At 39.9% G+C, this 18,203-nt stretch overlaps 2 protein-coding genes across 2 annotated transcripts; both read left to right on the plus strand.

Annotated features, from left to right (window-relative positions):
* Positions 1–528: 528 nt before the first annotated feature.
* adam8a (ADAM metallopeptidase domain 8a) lies at positions 529–9,567 on the plus strand. The gene is made up of 25 exons (XM_022205283.2): positions 529–672; positions 788–897; positions 1,009–1,082; positions 1,241–1,319; positions 2,077–2,153; positions 2,545–2,770; positions 3,431–3,508; positions 3,658–3,726; positions 4,206–4,375; positions 4,472–4,553; positions 4,666–4,808; positions 5,262–5,439; positions 5,548–5,637; positions 5,806–6,001; positions 6,102–6,183; positions 6,280–6,460; positions 6,552–6,638; positions 6,723–6,807; positions 7,167–7,278; positions 7,409–7,607; positions 7,856–7,903; positions 8,022–8,078; positions 8,173–8,223; positions 8,324–8,404; positions 8,723–9,567. The coding sequence occupies exons 1-25, from the start codon at positions 627–629 to the stop codon at positions 8,765–8,767; spliced, it is 2,646 nt and encodes an 881-aa protein (XP_022060975.2). The 5' UTR covers positions 529–626; the 3' UTR covers positions 8,768–9,567.
* A 962-nt stretch (positions 9,568–10,529) lies between these two features.
* Positions 10,530–14,598, plus strand: spef1 (sperm flagellar 1). The gene is made up of 7 exons (XM_022205324.2): positions 10,530–10,747; positions 10,928–11,039; positions 11,614–11,761; positions 11,905–11,950; positions 13,503–13,575; positions 13,660–13,765; positions 14,250–14,598. The coding sequence occupies exons 1-7, from the start codon at positions 10,639–10,641 to the stop codon at positions 14,361–14,363; spliced, it is 708 nt and encodes a 235-aa protein (XP_022061016.2). The 5' UTR covers positions 10,530–10,638; the 3' UTR covers positions 14,364–14,598.
* Positions 14,599–18,203: the final 3,605 nt, after the last annotated feature.

An 18,203-nucleotide genomic window follows, 5' to 3' on the forward strand; every position in this document is an offset into this window, starting at 1 on the left:
CATTATTGATAACACTTTCCTTTACAGCTAAACCTCAATTTTTTTGTGGTGCAAAAAGAAAAAAGTCACTCAAAACCTGCCAGAGTTATATGTTTCGAGTGTAAAAACAGCATAACTTGAGAAAAAAGCCTAAAAATCTGTCATTTCACCACTAGATGACGACAAATATCACAATTAGTTCCCATCAACTCAAGTGGAGAGTTGTACTGGACACTTTCATGTAATTTTATAAAGAAAACACAATTTATTGTCTTTTAAATACATTTACGTTCTCATAGCCGTTTGTGAGAACAGTTAAAAGTCACTACAAAGCCTATTGTTTTCAATTAACTTCTAAAATAACTTTTATACGTTTTCCAAACATGGCTTTTCTTTTTCCACTTTTTCACTTAATCTTGCCTACATCTTTATTTGTCTCACTCAGCACCTCCCACAATTCATATTCATCTTTGCAGGAACACTGTTTAAGTTTTTACAGGCTCGGGTTGTGACTCATGTGGTTGCTCAGCTTCAAATGGTAATTTTCAGGATATTACACAGCACAGAGGGGTGGAGAGCTGAATCCTCCTCGGTATTTCCCTCAGACTGCCAAGCTCACAATGACCGAGAGCGTCCGATAGAGCAAGATGTCTCAGTCTGGATATTTTATATGGATTTTTCTCTCCATATGGGGTAGGTTTCTTTCTTTCTTTCTTTCTTTCTTTCTTTCTTTCTTTCTTTCTTTCTTTCTTTCTTTCTTTCTTTCTTTCTTTCTTTCTTTCTCACAAATCTTCCCTCATACTTGCAGGACTAATAGCAGGCGATGTGAGGACTCTACCTCATGTGAGAAAATACCAAACAGTGATACCTCAGAAGCTGAAGGATTTATCTCTTATTAATGATGCTGCTGCACATAAGGTAACACACTCTCTGCTGTACTACTGTATCAGTTTATTGAAAATGTTTTTTTTTTAATCTTTGGAAAAATGCATCAAAGCCACTTCTTTGCTCTTTTGCCGGTATGAACAGAAATACCCTGATGTACTCCAGTATTCTGTGGGGATTGAAGGGAAAAACTACACTTTGCACCTGGAAAAGAACAAGTGAGAAAACTTAAAATGTCCATTTAGATTTTGAAAAGTGTTTTTAAACGATATGCTTTTTCTTTTTCTTTTCTTTTTCTGTGCTGGCAAACGTCCACACATCCTCCACTCTCTTTCTTGAATTGTCAGTATTATTGACATACAGACTTTCTTTTCAGAGATCTTGTTGGGAAAAACTTTTCTGTGACACACTACTCTGATCAGGGCACCCAAGTCACAGCTACTCCAGATCTTAGGGTATGTACGCTTTCCATTTTCTCATTTGTCTTCGTTTAACATGTCAGAAGGATATGCCTGTAGTAATAAATTGATTTATTTTGTGAATTGTGAGTGCTGACACTTAGAATATTTTGTCTCATTTAATTAGTACAAAACGACCAAACAATTACCTTAATATACACTTTTGAATGAATTGAGGGCAGGATTTCCTGTGTCACCTTCCCATCCAGTTTCAGTGGTTTTGATGAATTCAATTTCCTGTCTTTCTTTGCTCTTTTGCAAAGCACTGCTTGTCAGCATTAATTCACAGCTCTGAACTGTTACATGTAAGACACATGTTGCTTTTTTTAAATTGCAGATCTCCCATTGATCTGAAAATTTGACCCACATTAATTCTACTGATTGCAGTCTTCATCATCACCCATGAAGTCACGTCAAGAACATTTTATGCAATACATTTCCAGTATTTTCAGCTGATTTCAAAATATCAGATGACATGAAAAAGAATCAAAGTTTCTCAATTTCAAAGTTCCTCAATATGAGAGATGACAAAACACACGTAGCAGTTCCTGAGTGTTGTACGAAAGAGGAATTGACATATAAGGTTAAAATAATCTTTTCTTCGCACCAAGACAAATGTAGTTCATTATATACTGAATGTGTCTGATATGAATTCCTAAAATTAGACCACATTCTGCTTTTGTAATATTTGGAAGATGAAGGAAAAACCAAATCTCCCGTTTCATTCTGTTCCAAATGACGGATGTCTGTTCAGGTTCACTGCTACTACCACGGACACATTGTGGGAGTAGAGGACTCCTCTGCCAGCGTTGGACTGTGCTCAGGAATAAGGTGAGTAATGCTGGCTGCAATTTTTCTTTCTTCTTGTAGCTCTAATTACAAAAAGGTTATTGCTTCCCTAAAAGGAGAGTCATGTTTAATTAGGCTCTTGGTGATCTGGAACTCTAAGTCTCGTGCTGTGACTCATAAAGAGTCACAGTAATCCAAAGAGAAGATCAGCATCCATGTGCTCCAGTAGAAAGCCCATCAAGACTGCATGTAGCAGTGCATCTGAAAATCTGTAGAACTCTCCTATTAAGCTTGCCTCATGTCTGTATGTCAGCATCAATAAAGTGAAAAGTACAAAGACAGTAGTATTGTTAGTTAAACTGAGATGTTCTCGAGTTTGATGTGCTGAAGGAAAAGAGTTTGTCCCCTCTAAAGTTCTTGTTTTGCACTGCAGGGGGTTTATAAGTCTCCAGGATCAGATGTACCTAATTGAACCTCTGGCCGAGGCGGGACAGGAGGACGACAGGCTGAGCTCTGACGCTCACAGTGATGAGGGTCTTCATGCCGTTTACAACTACAAACACCTGAGGAGGAAGAGGAGCTCCTGTTCCCATGGAAACACGACCACTTTCTATGATCACGGAGCTCGTCCGTCTGGACTGTTCAAGCTCAGCAGTCTGGTAAAGACGCACAACACGGGCACATACGTGGTTTGAAGGATACAGCTGATACAGTTGGACTGATATTGCTGCTAATATTTTATGATACATTTATACATTTGACTATTATATGCAAATAATTTACAAATAACTGTAGCTGTAAATGATCAGTTCTGCATCAGTAATTCTATATCTTCACCATATTTGTTGCCTTTGACATTTAATGTTTTTTTTTTAAATGCACACAATTGCCAAAACAGAGAGGTAATATTATTTGAAAATATGAATTTTGGTGCACTTCACATCAACTTTCAGTTCAATATAACCTAAAGAGAAACATGGTTAAAAAAATAGACCAGATATCAAGAAAGAAAGAAATTATAGGTCATTTTTAACAGCCTTGTGACTGTTAGCTTTAATGTGCAAACATATTTTTGCATATTTTAATGCATGAAATCATGCATTTGCATTAAAACAAGGACCACAGCAATATGCATTTTATTGCTATAGTACAATTCACTCCTATCTAAATGCATTTAAATGATCAAACACTGAAAGTACACTTGAAAATACACAATACTGAGTTAAACACCCTCAAACCAATACTGTAGTGCAACTTAACATATAGATGTACATATTTATTTGTGATTGTTTATATCTTTCACCTTTTGTGTTACACAGAAAAGCCGAGCCCAAACCAAAGAACGAGCGGGAAAACCCAGAACGGTGGAGCTGGTTGTGGTGGTTGACAACTCCGAGGTTTGATTACCCATTTTCCTTTTTCTCGGTTATTGCAATTGTATCAAAAGTATCAGTAATACACTTCTTAAACAACAAGTGGAATAATTCTGTTTTGTGTGTGAGATGCTGCTGAGTGTATTAATAATTTATATAATAATTTCTTTTAGTACAAGAAGTTTGGAAGAAAGAAGACAATCGAGGCTAGAGCACTTGAAATAGCAAACCACGTGGACAAGGTATGTCTGCGTCTCTGTGGTCTGATTTAAATCTGCTACATTTTTGCTCGGAAAAAGAACAGGAAAGAAAAGGAAAACGTGTCCGACACTTTACCAGACTTTACTTTCACTCTGGATCGCGAGCAAGAAATCTGTCCTGATAGTTTGTTCTTTACTGACTGGAGTCTGACCAATAAAAGGAAGGAAAAGTACTGTCGCTGTGAAAATCTAACTTTAACTGTGAATCTTCACACTTCAGCTGAAAATTTTCACACATATCCCACAATCCTCTTTGCCTAGTCTGAGAGAGTAGGATTAACATGAATGTATCTGCAGACAGCACTAGACCCAACACTGGCTTCCTGTGACTGAAATATAGGCTCTGTGGTTTGCAGGATTGCATGTTTTACACACATTTACATTCAGAAAGACTGATTAATGCTTTAGTTTGAGGATAGTTTCCACTGTTTAGATTGCGCTGACATGCTGCTCTGTTTCAGCTGTATCGCCCTGTGGGTGTTCGCGTGATGCTGGTCGGTCTGGATATCTGGTCTTCCAAAGATCAGATAGAGGTCAGCACAAACCCTGAGACCACGCTTGTTCGCTTCCTTGCGTGGCGTCAACGCTTTCTCCTGCCAAGGACGAAACACGACAATGCACAATTCATAACGTAAGATGCTGCTCTTTTTAGCCACTAATCAGACAATACAAAGATGTTTCATTTGTTAAAGTGTAAATCTAAACATTGTAACCCTTCCTCATTCAGAGGTGTGGATTTTGATGGCTCCACTGTCGGTTTGGCAAACACCAATGCAATGTGCACTTCTAACTCTGGAGCTGTCAATGAGGTGACCTTACTTTGATATTTATTCATCTTAATACAATTTCAGTGAAAAATGTGGGATGTGTGTTGTTAATTTTAGCTTTCTTATATTCCATGTTTGTCGACTATGCTTACAGGACCATAACACAAACTCAATAGGAGTGGCCTCCACCATTGCACATGAGATGGGCCACAACCTGGGTTTGTCCCATGATACTGAAAACTGTGTCTGTGGCTCCTCCATTTCAAAAAAAGGCTGCATCATGGCTGAGAGTGTTGGGTAAGCTCACTTTCTAACCTGCACATAAAGTTTTAAAAAATCAAATTTGGGGCATGTTTTTTGCTCAAGTCACGCTTTTTCTCACTGTGTGCTCATTTTTACGGCAATATAAAGTCCTGCACGTCTATAGAAACTATGATTAGAAGTAGAGAGAACTCAGAAATGTCTTTTGTGTAATATAACAAAGTTATAGTGGCATACATCAGAAGAAAAGAAAAAGAATTCGGTTGAGTCAGTCATAACAATTGCACAGAGGAGCGCAGAATTGTTCTCAAATGAGTAATTCATAGACTGTCGGAAAAATGAAGAACTGATGATTCTTTTAGTTTTTACAGTTTGTGACTGTGATAAATGGTGTGAGAGTTTTGCAATTTTTACGGTTCAGAGGGTTAAACCCAAAGTAAAACTCATATTTGTCTTTTCTTTTCGTGTTCTCACTCTCTCTTTCTCTAGCATTGTATATCCAGAGCGTTTCAGTAGCTGCAGTCAGAAGCAGCTCAGCAGGTTCTTGGAGGAGATCAACCCAGCTTGTCTGCTGGATACTCCATCCACTGATCGCATCTATGGGGGGCCGGTGTGTGGAAATGCCTTCCTGGAGCCTGGAGAGGAGTGTGACTGTGGCGCTGTTGAGGTTTGTGCACACCACACTCAAATCTGATCCACACACAAAATCATATAACCAAAGAAACACAAAAGAGGCTGAATTTTAACATCTTGCATCCCTCTTTGTGCCTCACAGGAATGCAGGAATCCATGCTGCAATGCCACCACCTGCAAACTGAATGTAGGAGCTCAGTGTGCAGAAGGACAGTGCTGCCACAACTGCCAAGTAAGTGCTACTCACTGTGTCCTCTCCAGATGAGTGAAGTCACACTGATGCTAATTATGTTACCATACAACTTGACACGATCTGACTGTGCTGTCTGGCTGGGTATGTGTTACTGCACGTATTTCAGTAGTCGGTACATCACCATCTGTGTTTCTCTCCGCTCTGCAGCTGAAGCCGACAGGCAGCGTCTGCCGACCAAAGGCAGGAGACTGCGACCTGCCAGAATATTGCACTGGCTTCTCTGCCGCCTGTCCGACTGACGCCTACACCCAGAATGGCTTATCCTGCAACCGTGGAAAAGGATACTGCTACAATGGACAATGTCCATCACGACAGGAACACTGCAAGAGACTTTGGGGACCAGGTAAAACACCAGTGAATGGCAGTTTAGTTTAGGTGTGCTTTGCCTCATACATCAACGCTCTGACATCTATAACCATCTTCTTGGTGATGATTGTTTTCAGATGCTGAGGTAGCTGCAGATGCTTGTTTCTACCTGCATGGAAACTGCAGAAGGACACTGTTTAGCCAGAGATGCTCCAGCCGGTATGTACTCTCAAGCCAAGTGACACGGTAATGGCACATATAGACCATGTGGAACAGTTGGGTTTTGACATTATTGCTTGTGATTTTTGGTTGTAGGGATCAAGCCTGTGGAACTCTTTTCTGCTCCGGAGGATGGGAGTTCCCAGTGACATCCAGGAAATCCTTTTACAAAGTAGGAAACGGAGACATGTGCAACGAGGCAAAAATGAACCCGGAAGATAACTACCCTGCAGATCTGGGCATGATACCTACTGGCACCAAGTGTGGTAACAACATGGTAAGAAAACTGCCGCTGAAATGTGACATGAACCAAACCTTCATGAGCAGCATGATAGTCTGTATTACAACCTTCATGATCTGTCTTTCAGGTATGTTACAATCAACAGTGTCAAGACATTAGAAACATAAAAGCGTTTGGGACAAATGACTGCTCTGCCAAATGCAACAACCGTGGGGTGAGTACTTTGCTCAGATCTCATCACCTGTAAGTGCTGTGGAGTCGTAACAACGCAACTAACTGTGAGTGGGATCTTTGACAGGTTTGCAACCATGAAAGTAAGTGTCACTGCGATCCTGGCTGGGCTCCTCCTTACTGTGAAGCCCCTCATTCGGAGCTGCCTGAAGGTACTGTACTTGTTCATGTTTGTCTCTCCTTTAATGCATATGTACGCGCTGACAGTTAGTGCCTCTGTGTATGCTTGACCTTTTAATGACCATGATTTACACATGACTGTTATGCCGTGTTTTTCAACCAAGATTTAATACTTGCAGCAGATTTCACATGGACTCAAAAACAATTGCGCTCTGTTCCGATGAGCACAAACAGACACAGATTTGATGAAATTTCCCTATTAGTCCGGACAAATGCAATAATGATGTTACGGGGAATTTTGTTTGAGCATGGAGCCTGCATTTTTACATGCTCATCCTTGAGCAATAGAAAGTAAATTCACATAGTCTGTCACGTGTTTGTGTGTCTGCAGGGTCGGGCCTGGTCGTGTTTATTGTGTCGCTGGCAGTTGGCTTACTTCTGCTGTTGGTTCTGCTTATCGGGACTTTGATGTGCTGCATCAGAAAAAGGCGACCTGCTAAGAGGTACAGTAAGAAGTTGCTCCTTTTCTTGTTTTTTTTTCCAGACTATTTTGGACATTTAGTCAGATAAACAAAGCCTCACCATCATGTCTATATTTAATTTCAACTTCATCTGTGTGTATTTTGTTTGCAGATGCTTTACATCTACCTCAGGACAAACCAACCCCTTGTTTCAGTCAAGCAGTACACGAAGCAGCCCTCGTCTTGGGTCCACATACATCAGCCAGCCCAGGTTTTTGGAGTCATCAGCTACACAAGTCTGCAGACCCCTGTTCTCTACTGCTACCAGACCACAGACTGGAGCCCCGAGGCCCAGCAGAGCAGCTCCAGAGGTGAGCTTCATTTTTGATATACTGACACTGTATGTGTTTGCTTTTTATCTCTTATTGATTAGATGTAGCTGTAGTTTACATTTGAAACCGTGGCATCATTCTGTGCCATTTAACCTGTGGAAATGTCCCTGAGCCACACACTGACAGGCAATTATTGTAATTAAGCTGCAAAATTCAGTAAGGATTACAGCTTTGAAAACGCTAACAAAGCTTTTGCTTCCACTTCTTCCTGTTCTCTTCCTTTCCAGCCACCTAGGAAAGCGCCAGCTGTACCTCAGCCATCAAAGACCCAACAGGTAATCTGGTTTACTGTTTTGTCCTTGTGCGAATGTAGCATTATTTATATGCGGAATTTTAGCTCTTACTGTGCAGCATCTGTTACATTTCAACCGATAAATGCCTGTTTTTATTTAGATTGTAAGGTCCTTCATGCAGCCTGCTGCTGTTTCAAGGAAGCCAATCTACACTGAGGTAAAACTGCACGAGTCTGACAATATTTTCCAAGTAGAGACACTAATTGTTTTCTTTCTAAACCATGTATTAACTGTTATCTCCTTTTCACCAGACTAAGCCACTACCTCCGTCTAGACCTCTGCCACCACTTACAGCAAAACCGGTAAGTGACACGACAATCCACATAGCCCATGTTTTCCTTCACACATTTGCTCGTCTTTGCCTTTGCTGCTTGTTTGTAATATGAACATCCTCTCTCTAAGATTATGAAGCCAAAGCCTCCGCTGCCTCCAGTGAAGCCGAAGTCCTCTGCAATCCTGTCTTCGCTGCCACACACCCAGCTGGTATGTATTCAGACAGCAGCCGCACTTCCCTAAATCCCAGCAGTTGGCATTCAGGCACTCTTAATGTTATTCAAGGCATTCACGTTTATGAAGACGTCTGTGGTTTTGGGCATTGTCCCAACATAGCAGTGTAATGAACAAGCAGTGGCTCAGTGTTAGTGAGTTAGTAAGCACACAAACCTCTCCTGGCTGCCGCTGAATAGCTAAGAGACTGACACGTAGCAATAAACACATAAGTCTGGTGAAAGAAAACTGCTGTTGTGCTAAGAGAAGCTCATCCAAACTATGTGTGCTGATAGTGTTTGTTTGTTTTTCTAGCTTGCAGGGAGAGCTGCCCTGATGCCCCCCAGCAGGCCCAGATGACAGAGGGAATAATTCATCCTGGTGTAAACACAGAGAGCCTCTGACAGAGGACGCTGTTTTTGTCTCACCTCGAAGGACCAAGAAGACCTTCTCAGGAGACGCTTGTCTGTTTTCAAAGTGGAAACAAGATCCACTGAAGGATCAGCAGCATTAAGTGGCAGAGCTTTTCTGTCAATTACAGTCTCCCAGAGGAATACTGCTGCCTGTGTCTTGCTTGTCTAAGTCTTCAGTGCGCTGATAAAAAAATCTGAAGCCATGATTGAAAGACTCCACTTCTGTGCTTTATGAATGACAAATGGCAATGCTGCCATGATGATTTTTTATTAAGGGAAATGTCTCTCCGCCTCGATCCTGGGATATGTGAACATTTTATGAGGCAACTGCACTATCAATGCTGTTCTGCTAACATGACTTTGGTACTGCCTTTCTAAGAAATAATGTTGTTAAGGGATTTTAAAATGTGGCACCAACATGGGCACTTTACCGTTTAGATTTTTTTCAGTGAAGGATGTTACCATCTTTTTTTTCTTGAATGTTTTTGTACTAACCTACGTATGCTTGACTTTGTGAGACTTTTGTTTCATGTACTGACTTGATACATGTTGATTGTAATTCTTTAAGGGATTTTATATTGATTATTCTATGCAGCAGACATGATCTCAGCCCTTCACTCTCAATGCCAATGATTCCTACAGTGAGGATTCTGCCTTGACTTGTCCTGCAAACTCAGAATGTGTTTATTTATTGAGAGCTTCTTTTTGCGTGTGCGATGGAGCTTGTAATAAAAGTGAATCACCACAGTCAATGTTTCAGTCTCTTTTTTTGGTTTTGTTTGTAGTACAATATTTATTACTGTAATAAAAATCCATGTTGTGACCTTTACAGTATTATTTTATGGCGAGCAGAACAAATCCAAAAAATTTCCATTGAGTAAACTCTTTGGAGACAAAAGAAAGAAGAAAAAAAACTGTCTTTTAACAGAAAGCACCTTCTGGCAGAACTAGTGTCAGGGAGTGTGGCCATCTGCCTCCACTGGTTGGGGTGAGGGTAAAGAGGTGAAACAAAAGGAAAACAACACATAAGAGAACAATAAACATCCTGGAGGAGTGAATGAGACAAATACAAAATACAGCAAAGGCTAGACACAAAGCTACTAGTGGTATATAAATGTTTGTGATTGCCTTTTTGTACTTGGGTTCTCTTATAGTGACACCATATCGATGCAGTTCTGGACAAAAATGTCTAAAATCTGGTTTGGAGTTTGTTCATCTCCTTTGATTTATATGGTATAATAAAATCAACTTTGCAATATCATAAAATAAAAAGAATGAAAAGTAGCTAAATACAGAAATATTTATATATTAAAATGACTTTATCCTGTAAGTAGATTACTTGCCTATTTTTTTTTCGTAGAAATGCCCTGTATCACCCTGAAATATTTTAAAACACATGAATTCATTTTTTAAAAAATGGTCGATTGTTTCTTCATCTAGTCTGCATATTTTACAAAAATATTAAATCTAAATCTTTCCAATGTCTTTTATTGCTGAAGCAATAAAAAAGATAAAAGACAGACTCTTATTAAAGACAAAAAACTTATAAGACATATTTTGACCCAATCTAATCTAATCTAATCTAATCTAATCTAATATAATATAATATAATATAATATAATATAATATAATATAATATAATATAATATAATATAATATAATAACGATTTATATTCATCGTCTGTGTCGCCGAAGTAAAGCAGCGGTCGCCTAGCAACGCCTTAAACAACCTGCGGTCGGGAGAAGCTAACAAGTTAGCCTCGTAAAACTGTTTGAATCTTTATAAGGTGTACAGAAACACACGCTGCTTCAAAAATAATGGATCGAGAACTGACCGAAGAGGAACTGCAGGATTTGTTCGCTTGGATAGATAAAATCCCCCTGTCCCGGCCCAAAAGACACATCACCAGAGACTTCAGTGACGGAGGTAGTAAACTTGGTTATGCTAGCAGTCCACAGGGAGCTGGAGAGCAAACAAGCACCGAGAATGAAATGAAATTGGACAAACTTGTTATCTATCTAGCTACAATAATCTAGTTTGACTGCTTCGGTATAGTTTATCAGCTCAAGTGTCTGTTTGTGTTCTTATTTACTTGTCTCTCTGCAGTGATGGCTGGTGAGGTTGTGAAATATTTCTTCCCAAAGCTTGTTGACCTGCACAACTATATTCCTGCAAACTCCACACAGCAAAAGCTCAGCAACTGGAACCTCCTCAACAGGCAAGAGACCAGACATGATTTTATTTATTTGCTCAGTGAAGTTGCGCATGAACCTATTAAAAAAAAGAAGAAAGAAACAGAAGACTTTCATTATAGGTCTATAACAGCTACTAATAGACAAAACAATGACGTAGACAGGCTGGTCTCTTTTCTTTTGGGCTGAGTCTTTTCTGTTTTCATTTTTTATTGCTTTCAAAATATCACATATGAGCTCATACAACTTCTGAATCTATTGTTGAATATCTAATTAGATCATACACATATACATTCCCAGTTAGTATCTTCTTTCTTTCTTTCTTTCTTTCTTTCTTTCTTTCTTTCTTTCACTATAAGCACTCTCGCAAAACTTTTGCTGAGCCCTCTGCATCTGGCCGTGAGAACCGATGCAACGTACACCCACTCAGTATCTCCCTGGCCACTAGTATGGCACACAGCCAGCTACAGATGTATGGGAATTCGCTGTATATTGGCCCCTATGGTGTTTATTATTATCAAGCATCACCAATTAAATCACATTCAATCTTCTGTTCCTACTTTAACTAGTTCTAATCCATTTTTTGTTTTATATGTACAGGAAGGTGTTTTCCAAACTGGACTTTCACGTGCCGGAGGAAACCGTAAAGAAGATTGCACTGAGCACTGCAGGGGTGATAGTGCCTGTATTGAGTGTCCTTAGGGAGAAAATAGAAAAAAAGCTGGAGCACATCACAGACAATATGCTGGTGTGTACTGAGACATGAACTATAAGTCATTTTCTGTCTGTTTGTGAACTATAATTACAAAATATGACTCACTGTGGTCTTCTCTCCTCCATGTGACTCCTAAAATATGACTACATGTTGACCTATTTTTCTTCGTAACATAGGATTTGGAATATTATGACACCAGGAACCAGGAGAAACTTCATGCAGGTAGTACAGCTATTGTGTTATTGCATCTACCCAAACACATCCATCCATTCATTATCTATACACCGCTTAATCCTTATTAGGGTTCAATCACACCTACAGGCGGTTTAGAGTTACCAATTAACCTCAGCACGTTTTTGGACTGTGGAAGGAAGCTGAACAGGGAAAACATGCAAAATCCATGCAGAAAGATCCCATGAAGGCCAAGACTCGAACCAGGGATCTTGTAGCTACAAGGTGAAAGTGCTAACTGCAAACAGCCCTACACAAACCCTATCATATATTTTACTTCTTTTCCAACAAACAAAACTAATTAGCAATTAGCACATCCTGTATCTCATGCCATATTTCATACTGTTTTAGACCCAGTGCTAAGGAACAAGCTTCCATTTACTGTCATAGCAGCCTATTTAGCGCTTCAAGCCTTTAAAAACTCGTCCACACAGATTGGCAATATAATATTATTTAGTGTCTTTTCTAATGTTTTTTTTGTTGTTGTTCATTTTTATGTTTTATTGTGGCGTTTATTTTGGAAAGCACCTTCTAATTCCAGTTTTTTAAGGTGCTGTAGAAACAAAGTTCCTCATTCTTATTCTTGATCTGACATTTCAAGACAATGCAAAATATTTTGTTGGAAGCTGCAGATCTATAATTAGGCCAGCGGCTGAATTAACATTAATGTTATGACTGTGTTTTGGCCTAATACCTTGTGCAGTATGTGCCACTAAGTTGGTATCTTTTGTTGCGACTATTAGCTGACACAGTCAATCTGTAACCCTGACTGAAGTCTAAAATTTGCCTTTTTTAGCACAGGGAGGGAAGTGGGTGTAATTTTAGACTTTTTTTTTAATGTTGTTGTATGTGCTGGTCAACTGACAGACATACGTCAGCACAATCCAACAGAGACTGGATGGTTTTTACTAAAGAGAGCCGTTTACTGACTGCTGTTAGTGCTGACTCTGCCATTGAAGTGATGTTTTCCGGACATCTTCTCTGCTTCCCACCTTCTTTTGCTTGTCCTGCAAATGCTCCTCAGTTAGAGCTAATCAGTCCCAGAGATACCAGTGGCCACACAGACACACAAACATATCTCCACTGGAAGGCATCGGGACAGGACTGATTAGAAAGTGGCACGACCTTAAGGGAGAGAATCTGTGATGTGTGTCTCTTCCCACACCTCATCTGTCCCTGAAACTACCCTGTAAAGTTGACCTCAGACCAGCGCCTCCACCCTCTGCTCTTTCCTCTTCCATCCACACTTCATCCACTATCAGACTCCGGGCTCAGGTCCTCATATCAGCTCCCAGCATCACCAGATGGCTTTTATCGCTGGCCTCAGCTCGGCACTGCTTTCTTAAAGGCTGATCTTTTTCCTTCTCAATATTCTAATCTTACTTCCTTGTTTCTCCTTCTTTCTGCTTGTGGACATCGCCCATCTGAATCACTCCCAAAGGCTTTACCTTTGTTGTGTCTAGAAGATTTATGCACTGAATCCCTGCTGGTTTGTGAACATTATGGTTCTTTAAATGTTATTCTTCTGTTTTGTTTTCTTCAGAAATTCCTCAGACTGAAGCAAAACCTCCAGCTGAAGTTGCAGAGACGAAAAAAGATAACAGACAGAAAAATGGGTACGAACAAAACACTGCTTTTAATTTAAATAATACAAGCCAACTTCAGTGCTTTCAGTATTAACGTGCCTCTTTTTTGTACAGTAAACTGCAGCACACAGCCCAGTTTTACTCAGACAGGGATCCAACTTTCCAACTAATCCTGCAGGAAAAGGAACACGCACTCATGGCTTTGCAGGAGACGGTGGAGGTAACACACATACTTGCACACACACTCAAGTGAAATGCTGACTGGCAAAACATCTGCAAACAAAACTGTCTTCCATTTTCATATCCTGGAGGGGGAAGAACTTTGTCATACAGACATACCACCTGTAATGTTACAGATGTGTGTGTGTGTGTGTGTGTGAGAGAGAGAGAGATTTAGGTGTGTGTGTGTGTGTGTGTGATACATATGCGTCATACCCTGTGTCAGCAGTGGTCAATGAGTCAGTATCTGCTCAGCGGATGTAACGTTTTTTTTTTTTTCTTCTTTTCCATCTGTGCCCACATATGCATGTGAAGAAAAAAGCAGAATAGTGACATAAATGTGCAACTTCTCCTTTCACCACATTAGGAAGTTTTTTCTTGCAGGGAAATAATCTACAATTTTAGAAAGAAACCTCCTCCAGTGTTACCTCATGTTTTTGCATCCTCCTGCGTGTGTGTGTGTGTCTGTGTGTGTGTGTGTGCAGATCCTCCAGATGAAAGTGAGCAGGTTAGAACATCTGGTTCGCTTGAAGGACATGCGTATTGAAGATCTGACGCGGCATTTGGAGACGTACAAAGCGAAAGGCAATAAGCGCTGACATGCAACACGCATTCACGCACAAAGAATTTGTTAGAGTTGTTCTGAGACATGACCGTGTAACATGAGCGCCAATATACCTTTATTTTATTAAAAACAAATGATGAGCACTTGATAAAGAACTGAGGTTACTGTCCGTCCAGCTGAAATGCATCACACCTGTATGAATGCACTGATAAGATCCAATCTCGTTATACACTGTGTCATGACAATAAAGCTTCTATTACAGCTTTTAATGCTGTCTTGTTTTCAAAGTAAATTAAAACGAGTTTAGTCATATCTTTCCCGTTAACATCAGTTGCACCATTCACAACAGAGAAATGTACAGGAGGTACAAGTATTTAGTAAGTACAGTTTCATAACATGAAGAGTACATGTTTCAAGAGGCATTATTTGCCTCATATGACATTGAAATCCTTTATTATGATTTAGGAAAGGCAGTGTAGTAACTCTGGGCTTGTGATGCCTTTGTATCTGATCTATAGAGATTCTACTCTAAATGGTTTTATAGGGCTGTTATGTGAGGATGTGACTTGTTGAATATAGAGATAGTTGCTTCTTTGTGAGTAGTGAATGGAATGTGGTTTTTATAGCGTTTGTGTGTCCTCTTTAGACAGCATTGGGCGCCAATAAAGCTATTGTCCGCTTTTACATTCTAAACTGTCTCACTCTACAAGAGCACAGTGTCACAAATAAGCTCAGTTCAGATGAGAGACTTCGACGTGAACAGACTTCTGGTTAAAAAAAAAAAACCGACAGGATGTGCAGTGTTAAGTTTTTTCACTGTAACTGTCATGTTCTTTGAAGTCTAAAATTATGCCATGTCATTTCATCCGAAACTACCATCTGAGTGTGAAAATTGGTCAAAGATAGATTCCAGTAATTAATGACCTCATTTTCCAATTTGGGGTTTCGAGGGAAAGCTGACAGATGCCCAAATATAGTGAAGCATTTCTGTCACGGCAGCTGCAGACTCCAGCCTGTGCTCTGACTATTTAAATAAAACTTGATTTTCTTTCCATATTGTCTTATCACACCACATAAGGCTGTTGTGTTGTTGGTCTGTCAGTGTTTTGTACCTGTGCTGTCTGTGTTGGCGTAGAATAACGGGCGACCCGCTGAGCTGTATCAGGAGCAGCAGACTTTCTGCAGCTGGCTGCCGCTGTGCGTCTGTGTTGTGTTTTGCTCACCTTCAATGCCACATTATTAATCACCGCTATCAAGTCTGAAAAACTGGAAAAACTGAGGAGGGGGAAAAAAATCGACAGCTTTTGTAGATAGTTTCAAATGAGGTGTTTCATATATTTAGGAAAATAGAACGCAGGCATAAAAGTAAAAATGTGCTAGACTGATACACCGGATTTAAAGCTTTTGTTTCTTAGAGGAGGATAAATAGCAGTGGGCAGAAGTAACCAACTGTAATATGAATGAAAATTCTGCAGCACATGCAATGACATTTTGTTGATTCAGAATCAGAATCAGCTTTAATGGCCAAGTATGTACACAACACACAAGGTTTTGGTTGTTTGGCTAGGAATATGGAAGAGAATAATCAAAAATAAAGAAACTATAGAAAGAGGAACAGGAAGGAAAAAATAGTAGAAATAAAATTAAATATACAGTGCCTTGTGAAAGTATTCGGCCCCCTTGAACTTTTCAACCTTTCGCCACATTTCAGGCTTCAAACATAAAGATATAAAATTTTAATTTTTTGTCAAGAATCAACAACAATTGGGACACAATCGTGAAGTGGAATGAAATTTATTGGATATTTTATACTTTTTTTAACAAATAAAAACCTGAAAAGTGGGGTGTGCAATATTATTCGGCCCCTTTACTTTCAGTGCAGCAAACTCACTCCAGAAGTTCAGTGAGGATCTCTGAATGATCCAATGTTGTCCTAAATGACTGATGATGATAAATAGAATCCACCTGTGTGTAATCAAGTCTCAGTATAAATGCACCTGATCTGTGATAGTCTCAGGGTTCTGTTTAAAGTGCAGAGAGCATCATGAAGACCAAGGAACACACCAGGCAGGTCCGAGATACTGTTGTGGAGAAGTTTAAAGCCGGATTTGGATACAAAAAGATTTCCCAAGCTTTAAACATCTCAAGGAGCACTGTGCAAGCAATCATATTGAAATGGAAGGAGTATCAGACCATTGCAAATCTACCAAGACCTGGCCGTCCCTCTAAACTTTCACCTCCAACAAGGAGAAGATTGATCAGAGATGCAGCCAAGAGGCCCATGATCACTCTGGATGAACTGCAGAGATCTACAGCTGAGGTGGGAGAGTCTGTCCATAGGACAACAATCAGTCGTACACTGCACAAATCTGGCCTTTATGGAAGAGTGGCAAGAAGAAAGCCATTTCTCAAAGATATCCATAAAAAGTCTCTTTTAAAGTTTGCCACAAGCCACCTGGGAGACACACCAAACATGTGGAAGAAGGTGCTCTGGTCAGATGAAACCAAAATCGAACTTTTTGGCCACAATGCAAAACGATATGTTTGGCGTAAAAGCAACACAGCTCATCACCCTGAACACACCATCCCCACTGTCAAACATGGTGGTGGCAGCCTCATGGTTTGGGCCTGCTTTTCTTCAGCAGGGACAGGGAAGACGGTTAAAATTGATGGGAAGATGAATGGAGCCAAATACAGGAGCATTCTGGAAGAAAACCTGTTGGAGTCTGCAAAAGACCTGAGACTGGGACGGAGATTTATCTTCCAACAGGACAATGATCCAAAACATAAAGCCAAATCTACAATGGAATGGTTCACAAATAAACGTATCCAGGTGTTAGAATGGCCAAGTCAAAGTCCAGACCTGAATCCAATCGAGAATCTGTGGGCAGAGCTGAAGACTGCTGTTCACAAATGCTCTCCATCCAACCTCACTGAGCTCGAGCTGTTTTGCAAGGAAGAATGGGCAAGAATTTCAGTCTCTCGATGTGCAAAACTGATAGAGACGTATCCCAAGCGACTTGCAGCTGTAATTGCAGCAAAAGGTGGCGCTACAAAGTATTAATGCAAGGGGGCCGAATAATATTGCACGCCCCACTTTTCAGGTTTTTATTTGTTAAAAAAGTTTGAAATATCCAATAAATTTCGTTCAACTTCACGATTGTGTCCCAATTGTTGTTGATTCTTGACAAAAAATTAAAATTTTATATCTTTATGTTTGAAGCCTGAAATGTGGCGAAAGGTTGAAAAGTTCAAGGGGGCCGAATACTTTCACAAGGCACTGTATATAACACAATATATACAGAAATTTAGAGCTAGAATTGTCCACAGATTCAAAAAAAGAATGCAGCAAAAATCAGTTGATCCTGTAATAAACCTATTTATATTTCCTGAATCCTGCTCTTCCCACAAGGCAACTCACAAACGTGTCATTACTGGTCTTGTGCATGTGAAATGGCTTCATTTTTCAAAGGTTATAAAGCAGGTTTTATGTTATTTACAGCCTTAATGCCTGTCTTTGTTGTGTTCGGAGATGCAGGCACAACTAGATAGTAGAATTAGTCATGAACTATTTATCAAGCTAACTGGTGACACACCAATCAGACAAGACATACTGATGCTAGTCATTCACTCCCCGCAGGCATTTTGTTTCCAGGATTTTACATCATTTCATTCAATTAAGAGTTTTGTTGAAGATAAGGGGGAGAAAAAACCCCTGGTCCCTAACAGATTTATAACGCAGTGGATAGTATTGAAAAGAAACATTTGTGCCATCGGCTCCTGCCGTATAATTGATGTCTGTTATGCATTTTGCTGTGGTTGGGTCTTTTTTACTGTGTAACCCTGGTGACATCCTCAGGGTTATTTTCCCAAA

This window comes from Acanthochromis polyacanthus, chromosome 15 (assembly GCF_021347895.1).
Source record: "Acanthochromis polyacanthus isolate Apoly-LR-REF ecotype Palm Island chromosome 15, KAUST_Apoly_ChrSc, whole genome shotgun sequence".
Taxonomy (NCBI): Eukaryota; Metazoa; Chordata; class Actinopteri; family Pomacentridae; genus Acanthochromis; species Acanthochromis polyacanthus.